The sequence below is a fragment of the Leptinotarsa decemlineata genome, unplaced genomic scaffold, assembly GCF_025532065.1.
Source record: "Leptinotarsa decemlineata unplaced genomic scaffold, Ldec_3_MD MMD2_tig00026336_RagTag_RagTag, whole genome shotgun sequence".
NCBI lineage: Eukaryota > Metazoa > Arthropoda > Insecta > Coleoptera > Chrysomelidae > Leptinotarsa > Leptinotarsa decemlineata.
This window is the reverse complement of record NW_027412692.1, coordinates 1296914-1316621: the sequence shown is the minus strand read 5'-3', so window position 1 is coordinate 1316621 and position 19708 is coordinate 1296914. Positions and strand designations below refer to the sequence as shown.

The 19708-nt window shown below is 36.5% G+C and overlaps 1 protein-coding gene across 1 annotated transcript; it reads right to left on the bottom strand.

Annotated features, from left to right (window-relative positions):
• Positions 1-12249: 12249 nt before the first annotated feature.
• On the bottom strand, positions 12250-19410 carry LOC141485775 (uncharacterized). Its single transcript, XM_074183241.1, has 2 exons — positions 13175-19410; positions 12250-13111 (listed from the first exon to the last, which is right to left on the bottom strand). The coding sequence occupies exons 1-2, from the start codon at positions 13324-13326 to the stop codon at positions 12400-12402; spliced, it is 864 nt and encodes a 287-aa protein (XP_074039342.1). The 5' UTR covers positions 13327-19410; the 3' UTR covers positions 12250-12399.
• Positions 19411-19708: the final 298 nt, after the last annotated feature.

Here is a 19708-nt window from a genome sequence, read left to right as displayed (position 1 = left end):
TTCAATATGATTGAATAATAATAGTAATTATAATGAATTTCTTATTGTTTTATTAATATTCATATATTAGATGATAATTATATGGAAATATAAACATTACTAACTTAGTTGAATACACTCACTTTGTAACTACAAGTAAAATGGGAATGTGAGTATTATATCACTGAAAAATTGGAGGTTGCTTATTGTTTTTTTTTTTTTGTTCGATTTCAGTTCCACCATTTAAAGATGTGGATGCAGTACGCAAGTCAAGATTGGGTCGATATTGTAGATCTCAAATCATCGGTTCAACATTTGTCGTCTAAATTGAAGGTGTTGGGTGATGGAGCCGAACATGCAAGCGTTTATGATATGAGTGTATGCTATGATGAAAAACAAATCGAATTATGCCTTCGTGATGCTGAGAACTATTGGAGTGGTGCAGAAGTTTGCAACAAATTTTTGGATAATGAATTGGAATTGTGGCAACTTTGTGAGGTTATGATTGAACTGAACCTAAGAAGATTCCTGTATAGCCTCCAACCATACTTGCCAGAATGGATTATTCATCACTTTGAATTGAATGATGAAAATCGAGAGGAAATTGAAGATGGTCGCGAAAATGATGATTATGAGGAAGAAGTTATTTTAGATAGTCTGTATGTTCCTGTGAATCATAAATAATGTCAAATAAAAAACTTTGTATTATTTTCATGTTTTATTTATTTAAATCTGATGAAATACAATAGAAAATGATTACAAAACAATAAATATGATATAAAATACAATACATGATATAAGTCAGTTACAAATAAAAAAAAAAAAGATCATAAAACAGTACATGATAGAGTGAAAAAAAAGTGTCAATATCTGCTATGAACTGAACCATCCAATGCATTGTATGTTAAAACTGTATCATGCAAAATTAATGCATATACTTTAGTGTTGTCTGGAAACTTGGTCTTCCTCGTCTCAAACTCAATCTTTATATCAATAGTTGATGATTTTGTTGCATTCGGTTGATGGGAACAATCGATGACGAATAGTGGATTCTCTCTAAATTGTCCAATGTCCATCAGAGGTTCACTCATATCTTTATCATAATAACTTCGCTGGAAACTCTCAAAAGCATAATAAGCAGGAGCATCAAGTTTTTTATCGAAATTCAAATTCCAACGCTCATATGGATAAACTTCAGAATTCAAGTATACTCGAATACTATTGATATCAGCAGTTGTGAATTTTGTAATATCTTGTGTTCTATCTTCAGATGTGGTAGTACTTTGGAATGCGATGATGACAAAACGAGGAGTTTCCAATGCGTTAGTTGTTTTGATGGCCCATATGTCTGAAGAAGTCCCACGTAATGATGGTAGTTCATAGAGGTCCCACATACGATACGCCAACTTGATTTTGGCATTCAGACCGCTTTTGTTTATTCTACTCAAAAGTTTGAGCTTGTGTTTATCATCTGGTACAATATGCCTTATTTTCCATTCGATTTTATTTATTTCCAAATCAGCATCAACCTCACCTATATATGAGTTTTTGAATGATCGAGCGATAATCAAAATCAATTCCTGTTTGGCATTCAAGATACTTTTGTTGTAATCTTCAGCAAAACCCATCAAATATTTCAGTGGTAGTTTTCCACTAAAAACATGACTGTTTGTATCCAAGATATCTTGCTTCAATTGTGAAAGTCCCCAACCAGATGTCAATAATGTGTTAGCATGAGATTGTCCAAATGATATCATGGTTTTCATTGTAGATGTTATCCCAGGTTTTCTAACAACAGCCACTTGTTCACCTCCCATTTCATAACGAATTTCGTCAAAGAGAAATGCAATTGCATTATTCGAGAGATAGCATGTTTTCGCTACATCTTTGGGGTGAATTTACCTTCTATGTAAATGAAGCTCTCGGCAATATCTAGTATAACATCTTGATTATTGATTGCAATTCTGATTTCATCCGAATTCCTGAATAGCGGTGATCCATAGGGCTTATATGTGTGCTCATGTAAACTTATGAGAGAATGATCGAGCACTGGTTCATTGAATATATTCAACTTTTCATTGTTTGTTTCGAGCACCATTGTTATTTTCTCACTTTCAATCCAATCGATTTCAAAAATTTAAGATCACTCACAGACAGAGCGTTATGTGCTAACTGTTTAGCATACACTTGTGGAATGAGCTTCTTTTTATGCACACCTTTCTTTTTGATAGTGCAACTCGTTTGGGATTGTTCAATGCGATTTTGTCTATTATAAATGAAACCCATAACAACAGTTATTCGATTTTCTTCAATTCCAAAATAATGAAAATCTCTTCTTCACTTCCAAAATCGATAAGGTTATTTTTTTCATCCAAAATACGCACTGTAATGTTGTGAATCAATTGACGACCTTCTGGACTGACAGGCATATATATAATACTGTGTGGTTCTTTAGTAAGATTGTAGCCAGGTTCAACATCAATATCGAATGAGAAAAGAATGTGGGATTCTTCACCATTTATATATGAACCAGATATTATATTGCAATCTAAGCGGATAAGTCTCACAGTTGTAATGTTTATTGGTAATGATGATTCATGTATCTGATTTGGTGGAAATATTTCATGAGCGAACCCCATCATTTCTGCTATTGAATTTGGATGTGTCAGATCAATTTCATATTTGGATCGCATTTCACATTTGAATGTATTATTATTGGCGTGTAGATAGAAAATATCATCTGCAACGACATCATTTGGTTTTTTATCATGAAACAATCTGAACATGATATGTTTCTGTATGACGGCATTGATCTCTTCTATTTCATAAGCACCACATGGAATTTCAATTGTCAACTTTTGGGGTATCGATGAGTTGTCATTACTGATTCTAAAACTAACTAAGTTATTAGCTTCAGTTATATTATTGATTGTATTGCATCCATAGAATCCCAAAAGTCCTAATCCATAACGACTGTTCCTATCCAATTCAATTGGTGGAAAAAAATCCGCACTCAAGACACTTGTCCCGACAGCTTGTAGCTCGAACTTTCGTGACATGACTGATGAATATTTTGAAACACATTTCAATTTATTATTGTACACAGCAACAGCACATTTGAGACAATTTACACTTTTTGGAAGGTGTTGTATTGTAATAAGTATCATTTTTATTGATACCAATATTCACATCCTCTATATTACAAATACAACACATAGATTTCCGAGGTATAGGACCGTCATTAACATCCGATTCTGAATTTTGATCGTGGTGGTGGTGCTCATAACAATATCTATGTTTCATTATATCGATGTCATCTTGCAGATGCTTAGGCAACTTTTCCCAAACATATGCAATCTCATGTGCAACACATGCAAGTATCACTTCCTTAGGCATATTTGCAAGCATCACTTTATCCATTTTTTTCAAGGTACCATATTTTGAAAACATTCTAAGTGAAAACCCCATTCCCTTGATAGCCTCCCGATCCAGTTTTGGTGTTGAATCCATTTTTATTTGGAAAATTATTTAGAGAGAAACTGCAAGCACAAGTGACCACAGAGAACTGTATTAAATTTCTGTTGTCGATCATAGTTATATTTGATTTTTACATTCGAACATTTTCGAAAGAATCGAGTCAATTCCAATGGTGGGGGTAGATCTCCAAAACTATCGAAATATGTGACTTCTTTCCCACATTTTTTATATGCCACCCAATGTGTTCCTGGTCCACTTATTCCATCTAAATTAACAATAGCTGTCTCGTTTTGTTTTGGACCTGAAGATGGTAATCTATCACGCATAAAAACACCACGAAAATGTGGAATTTTCATTTTTTGTGCATAATAACTGAGATCGAGATCAGTAAGAGGCCTCTGAGGTAGGGGTTCAATTAGTTTTTTGTTTTGTTTGTGGCTTTGTATGGTTTTAAATATAGTCCTAAACCTTTACGGTATGGTTTGAGATATATTCCACTTCCGCGTTTGCCTAATGCTACAGCCTCCATGGTTTTATTGTGACGATTGGCTTCCATTAAAGCCGCTCTGCTGGCTTTTGCCGAATTCACGGCCTTGGTAATACCAGCAGCAGCTCCCGCCAAACTTCCTAGTGCGGATAGTCCAGCAAAAATTGGTATCAATGGTAAAAGTCCACCGATCTTGGGAACAGGAATTATGCGTGGTGTGCGGATTTTCTTCTTTCCACCGGCAGCTTTAAGGTATTTACGTGCCGCCTGCAATGCCACAGTGATAGCTTTTTTGCTATTATTCGTCACAAATTGATTCCCACCAGCTTTCTTCAATACATTTCGCACTTTATGGACTATCCCAGCACCAAATGCAACTTTTTTAATTTTATTTTTCTTCGTTTGTTTCCTCTTACATTTTTTCTTATTGGTACTACAACCCATGCCCATATGTCTTTTCGCTTTCATAATGTTGGTGACAAGTAATGCAGCTGCTCTTTCCCCAATACTCGCGTCCTTCGATTTAACCCTATCCCAAGCGCTGTATTCAAGTTCTTTGTCGGCTAAATGTCTTGCTGCAAGATCGGATGGATGCTTAGAATATTGAATATCGTGTTTTTTGCATTCAATATCTAATTTATTGATTCCAGGGTCGTTACGAGCTAAACGTTGTTTCAATTTTGTACCCGGTCCACAGTATTGATAACCTCCGGTAGATGTAATTCGAAAGGAAGTTTGTTTATTAAATCATTAACAAAACCACAACCTCTTTTAATTTTACGATCACTTTCAATACGTCCGTATCGTTTGATGGTACACATTGAAATGAATAAGCTAATAACATTTATATAGTCTCCAACCACGGCACGATGCGCATTGTAAAACAGAAAGAAAAGTTTGCTGTAGATAATCTAGATGAGAAATTTGGTTGTGGATTGAATGGACAAAGGGTATTCAGACATGGTCCACTACTTCCATCATCAGTTCGAGGACTCATTATAGGACCTTCAAATTGTGGAAAGACGAATGCAATGATATCACTATTAACACATCCACAAGGACTGAGATTTAGAAATGTGTATCTCTATTCGAAATCACTCAATCAACCTAAATATCAGTACTTGCGAAGTGTTTTGGAACCTATAAAAGGATTAGGTTTTTATACATTCAGCAATAATGCAGAAATAGTGGAACCCTCCGACGCTAAGCCTAATTCTGTTTTCATTTTCGATGATGTAATATGTGAAAAGCAAGATATTATTAGATCATATTTCTGTATGGGACGTCATAAGGATGTTGATTGTTTTTATCTAGCACAGACATATTCACGGGTACCCAAACAGTTAGTGCGTGACAATACCAATTTCATTATAATGTTCAAACAAGATGAGACGAATTTACATCACATTTATTCAGATCATGTTTCACCCGATGTAACATTCAAACAATTCCAATTGATGTGTGTTAAATGCTGGGAGGACCAATATGGATTTCTAGTCATTGATAAGGATAGAAAAATAGATGAAGGTAGATATCGCAAAGGATTCGATAGTTTTATATACCCATGATCTTGTTTTTGGAACTTATTCGATCACTGAATATTGTAGTGGTCACTTCACCAACGAATTAAGCTTTAATTCAAAAAAAAGGGCATTATGAATACAAAAAAAGATCCTGAAAATAAAAACAATGAAATAAATTTGAAACGTCAACTAGTAGAGACAACAGAAGCTGTCAGGCAGAAATTCAACTCTATCAAGAATGATAATATTGAAAATCGTACGACACTTGAAAGATTGTATGAGCCCATAATGAAACCATTGAATGTTTTATCATCAAACGCTACTTCTAAATCACCAGTGTTATCACCAAATCATGGAACTGTTCAATCTACTTCAAATTATCCCATGAGTACTCCAATAGGAAGAAAACAATCTTTTGGTAGTGTATCATCTGTGAATAGTGACACGAGCACACTTCAAGACGATATGAGAACAACTCTATTCGAAACACCATCATCGTCCCACATCGATTCCTCGGATCCTGACATCTCACCTGTTATGAATGAAAGTGGTGAAGATGTTTTGATGAAACATTTGAATAATATAAAATCTAGAAATCCAGCATATGATGGAACATTTGGCGTACGTATGGATCCAATTACACAAAAGCTGAAAATGGGAAGTCTAGTGGTAAATTTCAAAGATGGAAACATTTCATTTTGGGATGCTAATAAAGTGAAAAAATATGAATGCGCAGGTAGTCCAGAATTGTATGATATGATTTTTTTGAAGAATCCACAAGATGTTGATAATGAAGAAACTCGTCAAGTATATTCCAAAATATTGAAAATAACGAATGCTCCATATAAACAATATCATCTGAAGAATGGTTTTAAAAATACAAATTCTAAAAAATTTCGTGAAGTTATCAAACCTCTATTAGACTCACGACAATATCCAATAAGAAGTAGAAGTAAAATTGGTGGAGCACTCAAACGAGTGAAAATGGAGAAAATATATAATTCTAAACCTGTGAATTATGTGTACTGGAATTCACCGAAAGAGTTAGTTGCTCGCCTACGACTATTGGTAGCTTCAAAGTCAGCCGGACATACCGGACATGATAATGAAATAATTTCAATAATTGAAGAATTACGTGAAGAAGGTATAATATATTAACATATTCACATGTAATGATCACTGTCACATCATCATTCAATGCAGTAACATTATCACCTTTTCTCTTTAATCATATTGAAATAGAATGACTAATGAAATAAGTGATGTCAAACGACAAGTTGTTAATGAATTACATAAACCTGCAAGACGTAATTTTCGTAGAAGAATAACCACCATCAAAGGTTTTGCAGATCTATGGCAAATAGATTTAGCTGAACTGCAACCTTATGCAAAAAGTAATGAAGGATACCGATATATACTTGTAGTGATAGATTGTTACTCCAAATATCTGTGGACTGTAGCAGTTAAAGATAAAACAGGTAGTACAGTAACTAATGCAATGAAACATGTACTGAAAGAAGCCAAATACTCCCCCAAACACATACAAAGCGATCAAGGGAAAGAATTTTTCAATAAAAGCTTCTCATCTCTCATGCGAGAATATAATATCAATCATTATTCAACATTTAGCACAAAGAAGGCAGCTATAGCAGAAAGAGTGATTCGTACAATAAAGGCATGGCTCTACAAGGAATTTTCGATGAGAGGTCACCACAAATGGCTTGATATTCTTCCAATTATAACTAGTAGATATAATAATAAAGTTCATCGTACAATAGGTATGGCACCCATCAATGTTGATTCAACAACAAAATTAAAATTCAAGGGTATCAATGGAATTGGAGGAAGACAAAGTAAACCCAAATTCCAATTAAATGATATTGTACGTATAAGTAAATACAAACATATTTTTGAAAAGTCTTACACTGCGAATTTTACCACGGAGCTATTCAAGATTGTTAAAATTAATAAAACCATCCCAACGACTTATAATCTTGAAGATATGAATGAACAGCCGATTAGAGGATGTTTTTACGAAGAAGAGTTATTACGAACCGAGAATCCTGACGTATATCTGATTGAGAAGGTGTTGAAGAGAAGAAAAAATAAAGTATATGTAAAGTGGTTAGGCCTTCCTAGCGAACAAAATTCTTGGATTGATGAATCAAATATGGTTTAAATGTATATAATAGTGACTTTTATGAATAAAGTAATATTAAAGTTCATTATTGTTTTCATTTCAATTATAAGTATGTGAACTGAAAAATATTGCAGCGGTAAACATTGCCCCAGCCATTCGCAATGTTCTGTGTATACCAAACCAAATTAATTGTATACTCCATTCCCGCTTATATTTTTCAACTCACGATATTGAAAACACATTATCATTCCCAAAACTAATCGCCGTCACTTTGAAATGCAGTATCCAACTCTTTTTGCCAATTATCTCTCACTGATAATGCTGTCTCATAAAGCTTAGTCGACTCCTCAAGCTCAGCCTGAGCTTGCATTCTCGAACGTTGATGGAATTGCTTATCTTTACCAATTTTTGAACGGAGTTCATCAGCATCTTTAGACATTCTAGCCAATTCAACCTTCGCTAATGCAATCTTGGCATCTAATGCTTCAAGAGTTTCATTATTAGCATTAATAGCTCGCTCACTCTTTTCAAGTTCAGCAATAGTCATCTGTGCCTTTACAAGACGGCATTTTGCTTTCCTTTTCATTTCCCCAAACCGATGGAGGGGGCTGAAAGAAGATAGCGGTTCAGCTTTCAAATCACTCTTCATTTCTTTAGGAGTACCTTTTGGCTTCCTCTTCGATCTGTCACTTTTCGTTGCGGGTTTTTTCTGTCGCACAACACTTTTGGATTCTTTCTTTTCTTTAAAGTCAGTGACAATCGATGAAGATGCCTTAGTAACCTTCCTCTTGATTGTTCTAGATTTCTTATCAACACCAAGAGGAAGGGTAGATGAAGAGTGTTTGAGTGATGATAATTGCGAAACGATCGGATTTTCAATAATAATTTGCTCATTTGGTTCTGGCACATCTGCAAAGTTAACGAAGTCGTTAATATCAAAATCATTTATCGAATCTTGACTCGATAAATGTAATACTGGAATATTTTCAAAATCAGTCTGATCGATATCAACAAGTGGTGAACCATCTTCAGCAATCAATAGCGGCATAGAGCTCATGATTATTAAGGTCTGAGGAATGATATGTGATAGCAATAGAATGTGGATAGGAAAGGTGATGATGTTACTGAGACCTCACCATTTATAGAAGAAAATAAACTAGCGCATGCGCTCTTTCATCAACTGGCACATGCGCTCTCTCACTAAACTATTCACGCATGTAACAATCTTTGTCATTTAAGAGGAAAACTTTGTGTTGCATGCATGTATTTTTAAATGTTAGAAAATAATACAAATAAATTCAAAATATATATATATTTATTAATAATAGAGGACAATAACGATAATAAAAAATGAAAAATGTTAATATGTCTCTGTGGATGTGGAACGTTCTTTGACTCTATTCCTCAATAGTTGTTGCTCGTGCGTCAAACACCAACATTGAAAAAAATGGATTCTCCTATTGGGGTAGAGTTGACCAACCTTCTCACACAGATCCCAAGTACTTCTACATGCATTGCATACATGATTCCAACAATTCATGGAATATGTATCACAACGCAAACAACGTTGCAGTGGAGTTGGAACGGCAGCACAGATACCACAAATATTTCTACAGATACCTATATTGTTAAATATTATAGGTTCGGAACACTTCAGACACTGTAACTGTTGTTGACGATAATCCGATTTTGTTCGCTTCGGTGGATGAGAAGGAGGCGATAGTTGAATCCGCAACACGCAATCACTACACATACCAGTACATGGATTGATTGAATCCTTAGGTCTACTTATTTGACAAAAGTAGCACACAATAGCCCCTGCAATCATCATTGGGTAGACACACACTTTTGGTTTTTCATTCCACTCTTTTGGAAACGGCATTTTACTAATTCGATTAGAAATATAAAGAGATGACTTACAGAAACTCTGAATGCTCTCTCCTATACCTACGATCTCTATTTATACAAATCAACATCATGTGGAAGTATAGTGGGATAACTTCTCCTACTATTCCACTCTAAACGAGTCAAGTGGGAGTCGCATCACCTCCTATATAAGTTGACTTGCAAACCTAGAGTTCATTCATTCACTCTCTACAACTGTGAGCAAACAACAACAAGATGAATTCTGCAAAAATAAATGCTGCATTAAATAGAATAGCTGCTGTTGATGAAAACAATTGGATAGACGAATCAGATGATGAGGATGTCAATGTTCCGCTAGAGGAAGTAATAGTTGAAGCAGAAGATGTTGGAGTCGATGAAGATGAGATAGACGAAGTTGAAAACGAGGCCAACCAAAGCGACGAAGATGATGACGTGATGGAGTTTGAGAGGGTCATGGATGAAGAAGGAGATGATGAAGGGATAGAAGCTGACACAACTGAAGGTGATGGTGCTATGAGGATCGGTATGCGAACACTCAATGTCAGTGAGACACTGGAAGATCCCTTGGATTTGTATTGTGCATTGGATGCATACGTATTGATCAGCACAATAGATGGAGAGAACAAAAAACTATGTTGGTGCTGCTTTCGGTTTTATTCGCATAGAAACAATAATGGAGGGTGGTATGCCCATGTCAACACCCACAACACTGTCTCAATTATGGAAATGGGACAGAATTGGTGTGAAGCTTGCGAGAGGCCACTAACAAACTTCACCCGAGTATCTACATGTATTATATGTAATAATGTCCAACCTGTGGCACAATAACCGTGGACCTACTGGTCAAAAAAAAAACAACAGCCCTTTTCAGGGCTACATTATTCACACAAACAGTAGTTAGTTGTATTAGTATTCATAGATTATGTGACAAATGAATACTTTGATTAATAAAAGTCTAAGTTGGAAATTTGTTAGTCTTTGAATATCTATACATTATATGACAAATAAATTACTACTTTGACTGAAAAGTCGAAATTTGGAATTTGATAGTCATTGAATATCTATGCATATGATGAGTACTACTTTAAATGAAAGTTGAAGTTGGCATTTGTCAATCATTCATATGCATATAATGATGAATACTTTCACATACATATATTTCGTTTGAGATTATAATGTTAACATAATGTTAACAATGGTATGAATCTGTTTCTGTTTGAAAGTATAATGGTAGCTCTGAAAAGAGCTATTTTTTTATTGTTTCAGTCTTTAATTGTAGCCCTGAAAAGGGCTGTTATTTTTTTATTAATCCATGCAATGATATGGACTAACGCTCCTCATCATCAGAAACAATAATTATGGTATCGTCATCTGAATCAGATGATATACTAATGATATCATCCTCATAGTAGTCATCTGAATCAGATGATATACTCATGATGTCGTCGTCGTCATAATCAGCTGAATCAGATGATATACTAATCACATCATCCGCATTATTATCGTCAACAGCATCTATGTCGTCCTGAATACCTTGTTCCACTCGTTCTGCGAAATCATCAGGAAGATCATAGATTCGCTGCAGAAATTGAGCGAAGGTTGTACTCAAATGATCAGACGTTGAATCTATTTCATGTACTTGGATGGGTCCTGTACTCGACATTGTGGAAGAATGATATAGAACTGGGATTGTTGCTATATTTATATTGGAAGAAATGAAATGGAGGGGGTGAAATGTAGAACAGTGTTTGAGATTCGAAAACATCAAGAATGAAACTCTGAGCGATTATTAGGAGAAATTCTAGTGATTATTATGGAAAAAAAACTAATAAGAGGGAGAGGAAGGGAGGAAGACACTGCCCCAGCCTCGCAGTGCCTCGTGTACACCAACCAAAAAGTGTGTACTCCGTGGAAGGAAAGGAAAGGAAATGATGGACGAGTAGATGATTATATGTCATCATCGGAATTGAGGACATCATCATCGATTAGGATTGGGGATGGCGGAGGACTATCCTCGATGAGGATAGGGGATGGTGGAGGACGTCTAACGTCAAGCTCGTCATCAGCATCATCACCAGAGTCGTCGTCGTCATCATCGTCGTCGTCGCTACTCATTGGGACAATGTCATCATAAGCAGGGTCCCACCATCCGTCAGGATCTGGATATTCCGAGTCATCCAAGTGTCCTTCGTCACTGCCAGTGACATGCTGAACTTGCATCCTGATGTCGTGATCCCGGTATTCGTATGGCGGACTGTGGGGTTCCGTGGTGGAAGAGACAACCTGTACCTGGCTGTTATCCCAGTAATTGAAGTTGTACCCCTGATCCGGGCAGCTATAGGGTTCGGAGGTTGAATCGGGTTCCATCTCGATGCTAGCTGATCAACTGAATGTTTCATCAGATGATTTCTACTTTTATACTTTCGAGAGGGAGTGGGAGAGGAGTGGAACATTGAGTAGGGGTAAATTGTAGTGTGACATAAGACATATTCAATGAGTAGGGGTAAATTGCAAAGTGACATAAGACATATTCAATGAAAGAGATACTTGAATGGATAAAATACAAATGAAATATACTTGTCGATTTCACTATGAAACATGTCTATTTTTTTATTTTTTAAATTTTCTTCACATGAAATTATTTACAAGTGATTAGAGAACACAAAAATTGATGTGAGGTATTTGTCTAGAAGAACTTGGAATTGAAATAAAAAAATAATAATGATAATAAGAGGAAGTGAAGAAAAATGCTCCAACCATCGCATTGTTCAATGTGTACCAAACCAAAAAACAGTGTACACCCTTTATTTCACTTCCTTTTCCTTTATTCAATATAAACTTAACAAATATAAACTTAAAACTACCATAATTAAATACTCCTAACTAACCTAAAACTAATCTTATATTTACACTTCATCTACAAAAAGAGTGTCCATAACTGTCACTACTTTTTTGTACAGCTCTATCGAAGAGGTCTTTGCTTTACACCTTTCCTGCAGAGATGCATAATTCCGATCTATTTCGGCCATTTCCTTTTGGAGTTCCCTCCGTCGGTTATCCATTTCAGCCATTTGTCGCTTCATGGTAACCAACTCGGCCTCGCTAGATCGGGCAGCTCGTTCTGCTTTCTTGCATCTCTGCAGAAAAACACTCATCTTTTCACTAACCTCTCCGATAGGCTGTGGCACCAACACCTCAGGATCCGCCGGTGTCGCTGGCAGCGGTGGTAGTCGCGTCACCAACGGCGACAATATCACCAACTCCGGAGAAGGACTCCTCGGAATTTCCACTGCTGCTGGTGCTGCTGCTGGTGTGGAGGCCCTCTTACGAGAGGTCGAAAAACTACCTGCATAAGGATTAGTCCTATTGCAAGTAGCTCGGTACTTTGAAATAGGACCAACCTTTGCTGCAGGTCGTTGGCAAACCTTCTTCACAGCCCTGACTTCCTCCTCCTCCTCGAATAAGTCAGGGCTAGAAGATCTGCACCTAACTCGCGAACGCGAAGTGGTTGGCTGGTCAACCGTCACCGCTCTCGAAGATGCTGCCTCCTCCTGGTCAGCGGACACCGGCAGAATAGACGCCACAGCATTATTCACCTCCTGTGTATTGGTTGCCATTCTGAAAAAGAAGAAATAATACAAAGTTAGTTGATATAAAAAATAACATTCCTAATTTACTTACTCAAATATCAAGTTGGTCGTTGGAACGTACTGCCTTGTTGTGGAGTGGACTGCTCTCGATGAGATGACTTCTCGAACTGAATGTTGTGGAGTGCTCTCCGGAGGGTATCGACTTCGATGCGTGAGCGGTGGGAAAATGGTGGGAGCGCACATGCGCGATGAGGGTAGGGGTGTACATGCGCAAATGTTGGGAGTCGGGGGGGCGGGGCTTCGGGGAGGGGAGGGGCGGGGCTTCGGAAAGGGGGCGGGGCTTCGGAAAGGGGCGGGGTATCCGAAAAGTTGGTGGCGACGGGGGGGGGGGGGGGGGGGGGGGGCGTGGCCCTAACGGGCCCCGCCCACTGCCTGGGCTCCGCCCAGGTGGGTGGGGCCTCCGGCCCCAGGTAGGCGGGACATCTGGAGAGACATCTACGCCCTCTTCGCGCGCGCGTTCGTAACATAATATGCAACCGAACACCTAACCTAACGTATTAACGTATTAACGTAACCTAACCTAGTACGCTAACCTACCGCTATGCAACCGAACACCTAACCTATCGTATGTATTAACGTAACCTAACCTAGTACGCTAACCTACCGCTATGCAACCGAACACCTAACCTAACCTAACCTAACCTAACCTAACCTAACCTAACCTAACCTACAGTAACTATTAACCTAACCTAACGAGGGAATACTAACCTAACACCTAACCTAACGTAAGTATGCAGCTAACCTAACGTAGCTATTAACCTAACCTAACGAGGGAATACATTCACCATGTTGGTTCCATTAATACATCATCAGTTGGTTTTGGTTTTGGTTGTATTATTCTATGATTTGGATTAATGTTCAGTCCTGGATATCCCAGTCCACCTGATGATGATGGCCTGACTTTATAGTTTCTCTCCAAAACTTCTTTATGGTTTTTCTCCAATACTTCAACTCTCTGTTCCAGTACATCATACTTTTTCATTGTAGTCCCTGTTATGTTTGACATAGCATCAAATTTTTTATTTGTAGACGCTGTTATGTCAGACATTTTTATGTCTACATCACTTGTAAGTTTGTCAAATTTACGAGTGAAAGTTATCCGAGCCTCTGCAATTTTATCGTTAAATGCTTGCCGGGCGTCCCGAGCAATATTGCCTATTGTGGATTGTATTGCAGCTTGTAGGGCTAGAAGTATAACTTCCTTTGCTCCATTAATTTCCCCCTCAAGATATGATACAGTTACACAATCACTCTTGTCAATTGGTTCACTTGTATTTTTCAATATTTTCCTTTGCATGTCATAATGACCATCTTTTGTTAATTTAAAACCATTCCCAGGAGGACCTCGAATGACATTACCACCCCATTTTCTTTTTCTACCAAACTTATCGATTGTTTTAGACATTGTGCACTCTACGATGATTCTCTTCAAACTGATATTTCTGTCATTTACATTATACTATATATTGCAGTAATTGATTAGGGAAATAGAAATAATACAAATAAAATTTTAATCATTTTATATTCATTACAGTAATACATATACATACATACATAATACATTAATATCACATTACTTCTATCATATATTATTAATTATAAATGGCTACATAAATATCAATATTGAATTTTCCGGTTTTGAAGATATTGAATGATATTTCAATCATTGATCTCGGCAGATAATAAATTAATCAATTGATCCAATGGAGTCTCCTGAGATTGTGATTGTTGAATAATATTACTTATCCAACGAATGTTCTCATTTGGATCGTTTTCATAAAATTCAATATCATTATGACCCCAAGGAAGAGTGTGGGTAGTATTCGGAATGATAAATCGTTTATCATCGTGATATGATAATGCAACTTTATTTTTTAATTCAGTATACATATCATGTAACACGCTTCTAAATGAATTCATCTTTCTGAATATCATACCACCTTGTTCGACGATTTTTTGATAATCTTCGCATGTCAATTCATTCTTTATTACAGATCGTTTAACCCCTTTGGCTTTCTTAAATTCACCATCAACAGATTTCACATAATATGCTTTAGCACCTGTACCATAAAAACTCATGATTGGATCATTTGGAAATTCATCTTTGAAGTTACCCAAGACTGAACTTGTTACTGGAATATTGAATTGGTTAACTATACTGTAATTGGATGTATCAAATCTACTTATGTTAGTTTTTATGAATTCATAAAAATTTTCTGTGTTTACTTTAAGAATGAGCGAGTCGGTATCTGTGTAAAGTAAAGAGACATTTTCATCAAAGTGTTGTTTGATGCATCCATAGAAAAAGTCATACATGACTGTTTTAGATAATTCTAATATGGAAAATCCCAAATATAATGGTTTATCGTAATGAACCTTCACTCTACCCAATTGAATGGCAACGAAATTATCAGTGAAAATTGAACAATTTTTGAAATTTGGTTTGGCTATGAGAGTGCTGGCACCTATATTTTTCTTTATATTTTCCCAATGTGTAACGAGTCTAACATCAATTCGATTATCTACATTCTCCATTGTCTTTCCATACACCGCATTATTCATTAGTTTATAGAAATCTTTAACAGATTTGTTGTTAGACCTATTACGCATTTCAGTATTAAGATCTATATAGGGTTTCATCCAGCATGATTGTTTGAATTTCAATACTCTATGTGTATTCATTACAATCAATCCATTTTTGACAGCTTGCTGTAGATTCCTATAATGAACAATATATTTTCTTTTATCATTCAAATTTGGAATTAATTTGGGAATTTTCGATTGTGTACGAGGTGGTATTATTTTTTCGACTAAAAATGGAAGGTCAGAATGTTTATCATGCAACTCTTGTGGATAATGAATGTCCACTTCAAATACATACCCATACGGACTATCAGTACTCACATCCATCACATCGAGATTAAGAATTTCATTTGGTGTCAACCATGTAAATTCACTTGTTGGTAGAGGTTGTGACATACTGTGACCGTATAGATTTGTTGCATCTAAATATGTAATGAATGTGGAAGGTTCGTTGGGATTATAATTGGGTAAAAATCTATTATTTGCTATATGTTTCCTCTCGCTACATTGACTAATTCCACCTCGTATACCTTTTTGAAAAAAGTGAATCATATCAATGTCAGTTAGTAATTCCAATTCAACATTAGTGAACTTCAACATGGCATCCCATGATAATCCAGGTGCAGTGTAATATTGTGCCGGATCTAAGTTATATATCTCTAAACTTGTGGTGCGGAAGTTTTCAAAAATATCACATAGTAGCAATACATCCGACTTCAAATACAAATCAGAGTATTCCCCAAATTCTGACACTCGAATAAATTCCAAACTTTTCTAGCCCTATCATAATCAGTTTCCGATATATGTTCACAATTGAGTGTGTCATAAAACTGATTTTTTGTCGGAAGTAATGGATAATTCAATTTGTCAATGTCATCAACAAAACTATATGGAAATACACCTTTCTGTCTCATCAAATTGAATTTCTCAATTTGTGGGAAATGTTTGTGCATCTCCAAACATTGATCGGAGGTCAAGTTTGCACCCAACTTCTCCAACGAATTAGTCATAAATTTATAACTATCGATAAATCTCATTTTGAGATAATTCTTCCTAACCACACCATCTTTATCGGTATAGCTGTGTGTAAAGAGATGCTTCGTGAAAGATATATATTTCTCTTTAGTTTGCGGGATAACATCAACTTTCTCTTTATTCCTATACAATTCTTTTATGAATAAATGACAATCATAACCACTTAAATTATGAAAAATGATAGGTATGAAGTTTGGTATTTTGAAATTTAAATTACATTTCGAGTGAGCGGCATGTGATCTTTTCTTTCCTGTGACATGACAATGATCTCTTACTTTGACGTCACCATCAGTAAATGCTTTATTACATATACCACAAGTTCTGGCTGCAACAAACTGTTCTTCTTCTTCGACAGTTTGTGTATCCATTGGTTTAGGGTTTCTGAGATGATTTTCATGTATCTCTTTCAAATCATCTTCAATGCTACTCACAAATTTCTGAGCTGCATCTACACCCCTATATGTAACAAATTTTGTCAAATCATCATTATATGAACACTTTATCAAATAAGCAAATGAATATGGGGCATGTTTGAATGTTTTAATCGTGTATGAACTTCCAGGATTTGGCTCATTCACATGAATCGGTTTAAGCACTGATTCAAAATCAGCATACACTACAAATGGCACCCTCATTTGCCTCTCAAAGTTTTCAAACATTAGTTTATTTTCCGCAACCATTCTACCATATTTATTGATCTTTAAATTAGTAGTTGGTGTTGTGGTACTAATGTGATTACAATCATACATATTATGACGTAAAAGCAATCTCTCATCAGAAAAATATATCAAACATCCGTCACAAAAATATTTTTTCTGTCTATGAGCTGATAGTTGATTAGAAACTAATCTTGAAAGATCTTTGATCCAACAATAGTGACCATTACCGGAGTCATCAGTTATAAACAACAAATTGACATGTCTCCGGAGTCTTCTCTGTGAGTATCGCAATGGACCAATCACTTCATACTTCATTTTACCCTTCTCAAATGTACTCTCTAAACCGTAAACATTAATTGAAATATCATTCCTATCTTCGAATATTTCGATACTCTTATTATTAACTTTAACCGGAAAATCCATACCTGTGACATCTAAAACAGTGGAAAAATGTGGATATGACGTAAGTTCGGACACTCGACTATCTGCAGGATATAATGCTGATGTTATAGCCCAAGCGAAACAATATTGATCTTCATTACGAACATTCACAACAGCTTTCTTCCATTGAATACATTGAGGCAGCTTCACATATGAACGTCCTTCCAGTGGACTGTATTTATTAATGTTGACCTCGAGAAACAATATTTTTTCACAAGTCCAACCTGAATTATAAAAAAAAAAAATATTACTATTCAATCTTATTGAAATTTTTAAAAAATAAATACCTGAGTCACGATCCTGGAACTCAGTCGTTTGTGCCACAATTACATCACGGAATCCATCAAAAACAGCATTCAAATCTGAAGATTGGTCCACTATTTTATTTTGGGAATTAAATGACTTCGTGTCCCTCGAATCATCAGTCTGAAGAATATAATTCCCAAAAACTTCCATATTCACCTTGATGCTTTTATGGATCCTGATGGCTGATTCCAGTAATTCAATGACCTTCTGCCTAATCTTATTGAAAAATGAAATGTAGTCACTGGTTACAATCGAACTCTCCACCCTGTATGTAGCAATGCGGCAATTGAATGCATTCGTTATAATTTGAACACCGTCAGACAATTGAACACATGCATTATTTTTATGACTCATGGTTCTTCGGTGAGAATTCACTTGGCTCATAGGAATTGTCACATTACAACAATTGCACGTATACATAGGTGTTGCATTATCCACTCTCACCCGTTTCACTGCAGGCCCTCCTTGGCAACTCTGGAGCTGATGCCGACGAAGATTATCACTACGAGTGAAAGATTTACCACAGTCACAGGAATACATTTTATATAATAGTTCTCACTAACTCACTTGATGTAAACTGACATAGCCAACACTCGTACGCTTCTTAAATACACTCTGATAGGACCCGTCAAGACGTCATAGCCAACCCCACTTCTCAACTACATGCGCCAAGATTACCTCCCAACTGAATGCGATAACAGATGTCGATATACGAGCAAGCAGTGGTCGTTGCGGTCTCGGAGAGGGTAGACGCTAGGCAAACAGTCCTCGGCTGCCGTTGTGTCACCATCGATAGCGGGGCTAGAGCGAACCTTCATCGCTTCAGGAGAGGTGAGGGCAGACCGATGAATACGCATTACTCTGCCACACGTCGTGGAGTGAACATGTCGCTCTCTAGCCGTTGAACGGTTATTGCTGTGACGTCACTCCACTACTAACTTGGTGCCCTAACACCGATGGAGCATTTATTACTTGGAGGATCTTCGAAGTATGCAGACGTATGTTTGTACATAGACAAACAAGCACATGATGAAACCCTGTACCGTGCATTCTCCTACACACACACATAAACACACAAAATCTCATATGAAAAAAAAATCTGAACGATCCATGCACCAGACACTTCAAGGTCACAATGCCTTGACTTCACTGCACAACAAAAAAACTTCACCAAACAACAACCAATAAAAAAAGCAATTAATACGTCATAGTGGTGGGGGGAGGCCGAGAATCAGCTGTAAACAACTACTCGATTCTCTTGTTGTAGTAAGATGCACACTCAGATAAAATATGTTTGACACTTATGGTACAGTCACAAACTTCACATGATGGAGGGTTATTACCGTTGAGGATGTATTCATGAGTGAGGCGAGTATGCCCTAGTCGAAGACGTGACAGGATAACTTGCAATTTTCTCGTTTTTGGAAGTGATTTCCAGAGTAAGACCAATGGTTTGATTGCTGATAACTTAGAGTTGGAGCTATTCCATTGCTGTTGCCATACATTAGTAAGGATTTGTTTGTAAAACGATTTCGGGTCAG

Coding starts and splice junctions, on each gene's coding strand:
- LOC141485775 (XM_074183241.1), bottom strand. CDS start 13,326: ATGTGCGCTCCCACCATTTTCCCACCGCTCACGCATCGAAGTCGATAC. Junction 13,112..13,174: donor ACGACCAACTTGATATTTGA/GTAAGTAAATTA, acceptor CTTCTTTTTCAG/AATGGCAACCAATACACAGG.